At 37.9% G+C, this 10,180-nt stretch overlaps 1 protein-coding gene across 1 annotated transcript; it reads right to left on the reverse strand.

Moving 5' to 3' along the window:
* Positions 1 to 302: 302 nt before the first annotated feature.
* Positions 303 to 9,457, reverse strand: dazl (deleted in azoospermia-like). The gene is made up of 10 exons (XM_042012398.1): positions 9,364 to 9,457; positions 8,602 to 8,721; positions 6,885 to 6,976; positions 6,403 to 6,454; positions 6,254 to 6,320; positions 2,941 to 3,080; positions 2,467 to 2,541; positions 2,232 to 2,282; positions 1,858 to 1,942; positions 303 to 1,526 (listed from the first exon to the last, which is right to left on the reverse strand). Exons 1-9 carry the CDS (start codon positions 9,364 to 9,366, stop codon positions 1,898 to 1,900), a joined length of 645 nt encoding a protein of 214 aa, XP_041868332.1. The 5' UTR covers positions 9,367 to 9,457; the 3' UTR covers positions 303 to 1,526; positions 1,858 to 1,897.
* Positions 9,458 to 10,180: the final 723 nt, after the last annotated feature.

The following is a 10,180-nucleotide window of genomic DNA, read 5'->3' on the forward strand; positions in this document are numbered from 1 at the left end:
AAACAGCTATCCAGACTTATCCATAATTCAGAAACGTCTGACAGGGGGTTAGGAGGGTGGGTCAAAGGCTGGAAAGGGCACTCAAGGGAATCCAGTCACACCATCAGAAGATGACAAAAACAAAAAGCTGTGACCAAAAGATGATGGGCTTGTTGCCAGGCAAGCTGAGCAATTCAGCCCTGAGCAGCAGTTGGAAGGTTCGCTGCTCTCCGAAGCTTCCAGCAGATCATTGCTTCCCAACTCAAAAGTGATATAACTTTTAACATGAACTTAGCATTTTAAGAAAAATGTACAAACATAACAACAAATTAAACTTTATTATTCAACAAAAATGCCCAAACTCTACTAAACATGAGCACCAACTAATACCAAACAGTGCAGTGCCAAGGCTCTCTGAACAAGAAAAAAAACACTTGCACACAACAGCTCTCAAGGTGAATGTCCATGCAAAACTACAAACAAGTGTGTAAAAAGAAAAAAGACAAATCAGTGACGTACACCATTTACAAATGTGCATTTTCAGTTGTGCCAAGTTGCTTCTAAAAATAAAATATCAAAACATCAAGTGCACTCACTTGTGACATACATATAAAATTCTTTGTGGAAATGTCTCCAAGATTAAACCCCAAAACTCTGAAACACGTAGTGAACAAACACTGAGCAGTGAATGAATGAATGAAATAAAGCACCTTACTTCAAACTAATCCCACATTTTCTACTTTTTCCTCTCTGCTTACAAATTGATTGTGTGATGGTAAACAAATCGATGCCGTGATTGACCCTGACTACAAACTCCAGGAACCAACTGAAAATTAGTCCAGAAATGACTAAAACTGATGCGGTGCTGAGACAAATCTGCTTCTCATTCACTGTAATGGAAATAAAATGTAGCACAAAATAAATGACTGCTTGAATTAATGGAGTGCCCCTTATGCTTGTAGAAAAGTTAATGAAAATCTTAATCAGAGGAGCATTGAACCTAACTTGGGAGAAGAGAAACGCTCCGTAGCTGTAAAGAACAAATTACTGTCAAGACATTGTTACAATATATAGAAAGAGTTATGTACAAAGAGCCCTCGCAGAGGCTTAAAAACCCCAACCAAATATTTAAAATAATTCAAAAAATAAATAAAACATAAATAAGCACAAAGTGTAAGCTTAAAAGTCCTTTCATCTTTTGTCTGGAATAATAAACAAAGGTGGAAAAAAAACATAAGAATGTGATCCCATGCATCAGCTGGTACATTTATGGTGCCCTGCTCATTCGGTGCAACGGTCACTGTGATCCAAGTGAGTTAAAAGCAGCTGACATCAGGTCAACCTTAATCTTGGTTAAAGTGGCTGGGATCAAACTGGTTGAGTTAAAGTGGAAAGCTCATGAAGTCTGGTGTTAAAATGGCTCTTTAATTTTGAGGCAAAGAAAGAAAGGGGAGGGCATTCCAACATTGTGAAGAGGCGAGTTGCATCCCGATGTCTGGAACGTCGAGATGTCAGTGTGCATTTGGATTCTTTGATGCCACCACAACCTGAATTTGAGGAAGGAGAAGAAAATTACAACACAAGCCATTTTTTTTCTTCTTCAAATGCACACTTAACCAGTCTGCAATAATATAAATCACTTTATGTTAAACAGAAGACCAACAAAATACTGAGGATGCCTATGAAAGGGGAGGGGGGGCAGAGAAGTTCAGAAACAGATTTTGCAGGAAAAGGCAATAATGTGACAAGTTTAAAATAAGCCTTGTTTTTCATTACAGTTAATCTGAATTTCAAGATGTAATCTCACAGATTATTCTTTTCATAGGTGAGAAAAACACAATCTTTGCAGGCTACTAGTCCTCCAAGATTGTTACCTACTGTGTTTTGAAGTAGTGCTTTAGCTGTCAGGGGCTTTGAACTACAGCACAGTCAACATAGTCTTGACTTCACAGTCCACAAAGTTCTGGGAACAGGATATAACATAACAAAAAAAAAACATAAAGCCAACTTTGGACAGTTCAGGTGCATTTCAATGATGATTCACACAGTCTATTCTTAGGCCTGACAGCACCCTCTAGTGGTGATCATGAATATGACAGTTTGAGGAGAACTAGTGGAGAGAGATGATGCTATTCTCTTCTAAACAAAAAAAAATATAAAGAGAATAATCAGAAATTTTGTGATTTTTGAAAGGATGAATATGTTTTGTGCGGCTTGAAAGTAACCTTTTATTCCAATAAATGCACAGGTACCTGACTGAAAGGCTGTGTCCTCTGGTCTGCAGTCCAGGGAGGTGGAATGTACTATGTGGGGAGAGAGGGGTCAGCAAAGTTCAAGGGCAAAATCAACAGTCAAGAAAGAAAGCCGGACTTGGGCTTTGGCCTGTTTTACAGGCAGAATAAGGTGGGCCTAACACAGACTGAAACCGTTATCTCAAGTTTGTTGCAGGATAATGGTCAAAATCTTCTTAATTGTTTTAAAACATACCTGGTAGGCATTCTGTGCGTAGTTCATCGGCATCGGTGGAATCATGACCCCTCCAAAGTTGGTGTAAGAGTACGGCTGCAAACAGTGAGGACAAATGTGACCTCAAAGGGCAAAGATGATGTTCAAAGAAATTCTAATTTTCTAATACAGTTAAAGAAATAACTTTGTCATGGGGAAAAATAACTAACTGCTCATAACTGGTGCAAACTTATTTTATTACCAATAACATTAAATCATCATATTTTTTTTCCACGTTTCCTATTAAAATGTAAAGTTATTTCAATCCCATCTTATAACATTAGTCTTGGCTCTGATTACAATCATAAGCCAACCTTTTCAAACACTAAATTCATTTTAATTTTGCCTGAGAGTGGTAGGAAAATGTGTGTGGCCGGGTTGTTAATGGAATACACAACTCATTTATTTGCTCTGTCAACTTTTTTTTTTCCTCCCTTTCTCACGTGTGTGAGATACCTGATTGTATGGGCTGCATCCACTCAGGATGGGTGAGGGCTGCGACATCCCTCCCCCCATGGGTGAGCAGCAGGCACAGTAAAAGTACGGGGTGGGACTCATCCAAGGAGTTGGTTCAACCAGGCGGGACAGCATGGAGCCTGAATGGCAGAGGACACACAAGAGTATGAAACCAAGAACCTGTTGTTCACAACCGGTATTAATGAGTCAGTGTGTCTTCCATTAGCCAAAAATAAGTGTGAAGACAGCGAAGAGTAATGGCCTGTTTATGCTCCTTTGCGGACATGTTACCCTGACGTGAAACTGTTCCAATAGCTCAGCCACTGACAGTGAAGTTCAGGTGAGTTTGTGTAGTTGCAACAAAACTGCAAGAACCCCAGTTGTTGCAGAGAGCCTGATGTACATTTTCTGTAATATTTACTACACACAGACCACATCACAATTTCACACATTCTTGAAATATAACTGGAATGTCAAGCACAAGAAACATAGCAGTGCATCCTCCCAGGAAACACCAAGAACCAATAAGTTGCACAATATTAAAAGGTCGCCTACTACTTACTACTTATGGCTATATTTGTTTTTTTATCATTGTGAGGACAAATGTTTACTGAACTAAAAAAAAAAAAAAAAAGCCAAAACCTGTTGAAACAACTTCGATACAGCTGTGTTTTGTGATGGTTGAAAAGTGCAGTCAAAACACAAACAAGTACCAACAGCTCTTTGTACCTGGGGAAGCGCTGCTTATTGAGAAGAAGTAACTTATACATGCTTTCAGGTTGGTTTCCAAAAGTCTCCAATAACTCCAGAAAAAGCCTCTAGATTTGTCGCTAGTCGATTCTTTGAAATAGAGTCTATTTCAAAGATGGGTCTGAAAACTCACTACATATAGCACTAAAGTAGTTTAATTGGCAACACTGATGTTGCCCAGCTCTGACGTGTGTCTCAATTTAATAGGTGTACCAGAAATAGTGCAATGGCAAACGTTCCACGTTGTTTGGAATGCAGACTGCAATTAAATGCTTTAATTTTTTAATGCTTTAAATTTTTGGGAATTAATTAATCATAATTAAAATGTTGAAATCCCACCCTTTGTTTATATAAACAGAATAAAGGTTTCAAATATCAGACACTGTGTTTCAATGAATCTACCATCTCCTTAGAATATTCATTCATTCAAGCTGGAGTCTATTCCAACAATTAACAAGCGAGAAGCAGAGTACACTCTGGATAGGTTGCCAGTCCATCGCAGGGCCAACATAGAAAGACAAACAACCACTCATGCGCACACTTATTTCTAGGGAGAATTTTGAGTGACCAATTAACCTAACATGCATGTCTTCGGATGGTGGAAGGAAGCCAGAGTGCCCGGAGAGAACTCACACATACAAGGGGAGAACATGCAAACTCCACACAGAAAAGCCATTGTTTGAAACTCCCCCCAGCTGAGGCTCGAACCAGCAAGGCCCAAGCCCCAGATGTTTTTTAAAAGCCCCAAACTGAATTTTATTATTGAGGGGAAAAAAAACCCTGCGGAAGTAACGTGCAGTACCGGAGTCCAACAGAGAGGAAATAGCTGCATAAAGAAACCTGCATACCGCCTTCGAGCCTCCCCTGAAGAAGAAGCGCCTTAGTAGCCTGAATACTGCACCTGCCTGAGCCGCACTAAAGCCAAGACTGATGTGTGTGTGTATATACATACATACATACACACACATACATACATACATTATATATATATATATATATATATATATACATACACACACGCACGTTATTGGGAAGTATTCACTCACCCATCTAAATAATTGAAATCAGGTGTTCCAATCATTTCCATGGTCACAGGTGTATTAAAGTCAAGCACTGAGGCATGCAGACTGTTTCTACAAATATTTATGAAGGAATGGGTCGCTCTCAGAAGCACAGTGAATTCCACTGTGGTAGTGTAAGAGGATGCCACATCAAGTCATGGAATTTCCTCACTCCTAAATATTCCACAGTCAACTGTCAGCGGTATCATAACAAAGTGGAAGCGATTGGGACTGACAGCAACTCAGCCACGAAGTGGTAGGCCCCATAAAATGACTGAGCAGGCTCAGCGGATGCTGAGGCGTACAGTATGCAAAGGATGGCAAATTTCTCCAGAGTTGACTGCTGCAAACCTCCAAACTTCATGTGGCCTTCAGATCAGCTCAAGAACAGTGCAAAAAGCTTAATGGACTTAGTTTCCATGGTTGAGCAGCTGCATCCAAGCCATACATCACCAAAAGCAATGCAAAGCGTCGGGTGCAGTGGTGTAGAGAATGCTGCCACTGGACTCTGGATCAGTGGAGATGCGTTCTCTGAAGTGACAAATCACGCTTCACTATCTGACCATCTGATGGAAAAGTCTGGGTATGTATAATTTTATAGTCAAACTTAGTAGCCCTCTTGTTTTATATTTTCTGCTTTTAGTGGATGTAAGGTGTATTCCCTGGAACAATCTAAGGTATCTTCAATTAGCAGCTGACTGTCAGTGATATTGTTGATAGTTGATGAGAGCTGTTTATTTAGTGTTATTTTGCTTTATTAAAGAATATTGATTTATAAGTGTAATGCAGGGTTTTTGTTTGCTTCAAGGTGGTCAGAATTGGAACGTTTAGATGCTGTATTATATATATATATATTAATTTGCACATGCTAAAAAATCCATCACTCATCTGGGCTAAACCCCTTGATTCGGCCTTTCTGTATTTCACAGATCAGAAGCTAACTTCATCAACGTCAGGTTGTGTCTCTGAACATTTCTACCATCCACGCTCGGACAAACTTTAAAAACTAAACGGCCTGATGTTATTTACCTCATTTAAACAACGGCATGTCATTTCAGACTGTACATGGTTGCACGCTCACAATTCTCCTCCATTTCTGTGACCACCAAACAGTTAAGACAACAAACAATACAAAAACCACAAAGTCCGAAAACAAGTCAACACAGATGATGTCTCCCCATGAACACGAACAAACGACTCCTCTACTGAAAGCTCACAGAAGAAGGCCCGATTTATGCTTCACGTTTGTAAAAGTCAGAAAGCATGTTTTACTTTTGCTGCCTTGCCTAAATTAAAACCGCATTTATTAAAAAAATGTGCCCAGCACTAATTTAAACCCTTGTGTAGGTGTCCACTTGTGATCAGATCACCCAAAATGTGTATGAATACTAGGTGTGAACAGAACCATATGTAGTGGCAACACTTTCTGACCACACTATCAAACTAAGACCCAAAGAATTCATTTTTAAGATAAATGAATGAATGAATGAGTGAATGCTTACGTGAGTTCCGCTCTTTCATGATGGCAGGACCCAGCTTGAGTTTCCGGCCCTTAAAACTGATCTGTTGCTGTAACAAAAATTACAGAAAAACATTGCTCTCCATGGTTGACATAGCACAAGAATAATAAGACAGGCAGAAATTCACTCACCTCAATGATTGACTGGATGTTGACATCTTCATTAAAGTACACAAACCCATAACTAAGAACACACAAAATATGACAATACAAGAATATATTCAATCACTGCTAATAAATCATGTAAAATGTGAAAAAAAGAGAACCTCAAATCATATTTTAAAAGAACCTAAATATTACATTAAAGTTTGTTACTCCATTTATACGCATGCACATTCACACAATTTAAGTGACAAACAATACGTTTCCACTTTAACAACAAACAACAACTGTACCTGTGAATGCTTGTTTCTTTTTCTAACATCCAAACATAACATCTAGATAGACTTCCCATGTAAATACATATAGTGGTTAAAAACCTTTACCTTTAACATTTAACATTTAACAAATTAACAGATATATCAAATTTTGAATAAAATATACTTAAATTGAGGTACTGTTGTAAAGTAGTTAACATCTGGCATCAATACCCATTTCTAAATATCACAACTCACCCTTTGCAGATCCCTCCACGGTACGTGATTATTTTTACTTCCTTTACAGCACCATATCTTGCAAAGAATTCACGCATTTCATTTTCACCCACCTGGGAGCAAAAAGAATTTTACACTATAAAACCTATTTTTTCTTGCTTTCCTAGCCTAACTGCACTCCGTATGTTAAAGGCTACCAGAGAAGCACCAAAGTGAACTATGTGAACTTCCAGAACACCAAAACGATGGCCATTACTTATTTTCACTCAAGATATCAAATTTGAGTGATATAATTTGTTAATTTTACAAGATGATCAAGTGCATATCTTCTCCTCAATTAACTAAAATCTGAAAGTAACACTCTTCTTTAGTGCAAGTGCCCACATTTTCAAAGCTGATATGGCAATGACATTGAATTAGTAGGATAAAAAAAGGAATACAGATCAAAACAAAATATTAGGTTATTCTTTAAAGTGTGTTTAGTATTTTTAATTTTCATAATCTAATGGCTGGTAAATTTATATTTTATAATTAAAAACATACCAGGTTATTCACCCACATACAATGGTTTGCCTGACCATTTAAAGTGTAAATACACTCACTACTTTTTAGAAAATGCCTGAAACTGTGAGGGTTGGGGTGGGAGGTGTGGGGTGATCGGGGAGTGCTGAGTGGGCTGGATGGGATACACAGGCAGAAATGACTGACAGACAGCAGCTCAGCTTACTGGCAAGATGCAAAGCGAGATTCACAAAGCACCTACGCCACAAAGCGGTCTTTGATGTGGAAGACTTTTCCCCTCCTGAATCTCCTCAGTTACACATGAACAAGGTGGTCCTGAACTGTATCAGTCTCCGCCGTTAGCGCACCAGCAGGCTCTGGAAAACTGTGGAGATTCGCGACAAGTTGTGGCAGATGCAGGAAGTGCTGCTGTAAATTGCTGTTGCCACAATCTAAGCTGCTGTCTGTCGCCAGATGAGGATCAGCAGGTAAAGAAAGTCCAGTGTTACTTTTACACCCCTCAAAAGCACCGGCCCTTTGCAGGAATATTTATCAGAAAGTGTGAAAGAACAGAAGTCTGAAACTAGCAAATCTACACCATATAAGTTCACATCCCTTCATATGCACTGGTGGGCGTGGTTTTCTTTGCCTGCAAGGCGATGACCCATCTGTTTGCATCTGGAGGGAGGGGTTGTGGGGTTTTTAAAAATTTTCTCATGATGTAGACACGGCTCTATGTCATGAAAAACATAACCTGGTTTGTTTTAAACAAAAAAACATTTTACAGATCCCGAATTGATTTTACTCTTGAATTTCTATGCAGGCAAGGAAAGATGGAGGATGTGTTCATCCACATAACCAAGCTCTAGTAAATTCATTTTCATGTATAATTTTGCCTAACTCAATATGCAAACATGGCTTTCCTTTATGTATTTGCACATTTGTGCAATGTGCCATGCGTGCTTAACAGCAGCATCAGGCCAGATGTTAATCACTTTTAGTATTTTATACCTACATTTCAGTTAATGAGTGTTTTTATTGTTTTGTAATTCTACTTTGAAAGCTTGTTTTATTTTTAATATGCATGATCTGAGATATGCCTAAATGTTTTTAATCATGTAAAGCACTTTGTGTTGTCTGTGGCATGAAAAGTGCTTTATAAATAAAGTTTGATTTGAACAAGGATCAGTCCTCATTTTAAAAGGTAATAAGTGATCTTAACTTAAACAGAACTTACCTTCATGTCTATCCCACCAACAAAGAGAGCGTTAGGAGTCAGTTTGCCCTCAGGTAGGATGTATCCATTTGACAACTTATAAGGTACAGTCTGGTAGATGTTTCTGGGCTTGTTAACATCCTTAAGGAGTAAGGAAAGAGGGAGGGGGGTGAAGTTACGACTTGAAAAATGTGTAGATCCCACAGCAATATTGGGCAGTCTTGTATGTTTCTCTGCCATGTTCAGTTTGACTTATGAATTAGCTAGCTTGAGAGCTCTGTCCCAACGTGATAGCCACATGACTTATGGAGTAAAGCTAACCATTTGGAACTTTTGTGCAAGTTCAACCTTAGCTATCTATATGTAAAACTGAAGTCATAATTAAAAGCTGTGAATTTGTTCAACTTTCTGTAGGAAAATTCCCGAGGGAAAAAAATCAATTGCATGGATAATTGGCTATTAAGTGATTCTTCGTGATTTTAACATCTTGTCAAGAAAAATCAGCTACATAGAACAATTAGTAGCGAAAGTTAAGCTAACTTATATTGACGATATATATTACCAAGTACTGTTAAATGTCTTATCGCCAAGCTAACGGGTACTACCCGAGTAGTGCGCCATTTCGTTTTTCTTGGTGTAGGTCAAACAAGCTAACGCTTAGCTAATCTAACCTGTTCTCAAAGCGCTTTGCGAATTAAAGCAAACAAAGTTCGAAAGAAATATTATTCTGACACAATCTTTATACTGATGTACAGTACACTCAAAACTCACAACCAAACTTACCATTTCTAAAAAAAAAATAAATTAAAACCGATAATTTGGCCAGGCAACTCAAGCCGCAGAACTGCTCATCCGCACGACAGTAACAAGCATGTTAGCCAAGACCACACTTTTTTTCTTTTTTTTTTTTTTAAGACCACACCCATTCAGTCAACGCGACTAAACTGAACGTGACGTAACCATGAACATTATTAAAATTTAATTTTTTTTCAACAAAAGCTTTGATATGTGTACCTGAATGTTTAAAAGAAAAAAAACAGTCTCTCTTGGTAAACATGCCCTAAATTAATTTTTATTTGTGGGATTTCATATTAAATTATTTTTTTTAAGTTCTAATATATATTTTTCTTTATTTTTAACCATTAAAAATAATAATCATTGCATTTAATCATAAAAAATATATAATTCCGTTTTTGAAGACGCAAAGGTAGTGTTACCATGGAGACGTCCCTGGATTAGATCAACAAGTGTTTCAGTTTACAGCAACGTGATAACTTCCTTAGGTGAAGCTTTGGGAGGGAAACAAAATATGCAGAAGCTTGATATGACCATACTCAGTGGCAGATTAACGGTTGTTGTCGCTGACGTTGATTTCTTTTGTGGATAATTCAAACAGCTTGTGCCAGTCAGAAATCCTGTCAGTTTAACGTTGAAGCAAACAGAAGAAGGTAAGCTTTACTGTACCAACGTGTGTTTGCTGTTTTTTTTTTTTTTTTTTTTTTTTTTTTTTATGTTAAAAAAATGCAAACTTCTGTTGTTTTCGTTTATACAGGCTATTATATCATCATTTTTATTTCTTCTACTTGGACTTACTAAAACA

Source organism: Melanotaenia boesemani, chromosome 17, assembly GCF_017639745.1.
Source record: "Melanotaenia boesemani isolate fMelBoe1 chromosome 17, fMelBoe1.pri, whole genome shotgun sequence".
In the NCBI taxonomy this organism is placed as follows: Eukaryota; Metazoa; Chordata; class Actinopteri; order Atheriniformes; family Melanotaeniidae; genus Melanotaenia; species Melanotaenia boesemani.

Coding starts and splice junctions, on each gene's coding strand:
- dazl (XM_042012398.1), bottom strand. Junction 3,081..6,253: donor CATGAAAGAGCGGAACTCAC/GTAAGCATTCAC, acceptor TCTGCCATTCAG/GCTCCATGCTGTCCCGCCTG. Junction 2,542..2,940: donor GATGCAGCCCATACAATCAG/GTATCTCACACA, acceptor CACTGTTTGCAG/CCGTACTCTTACACCAACTT.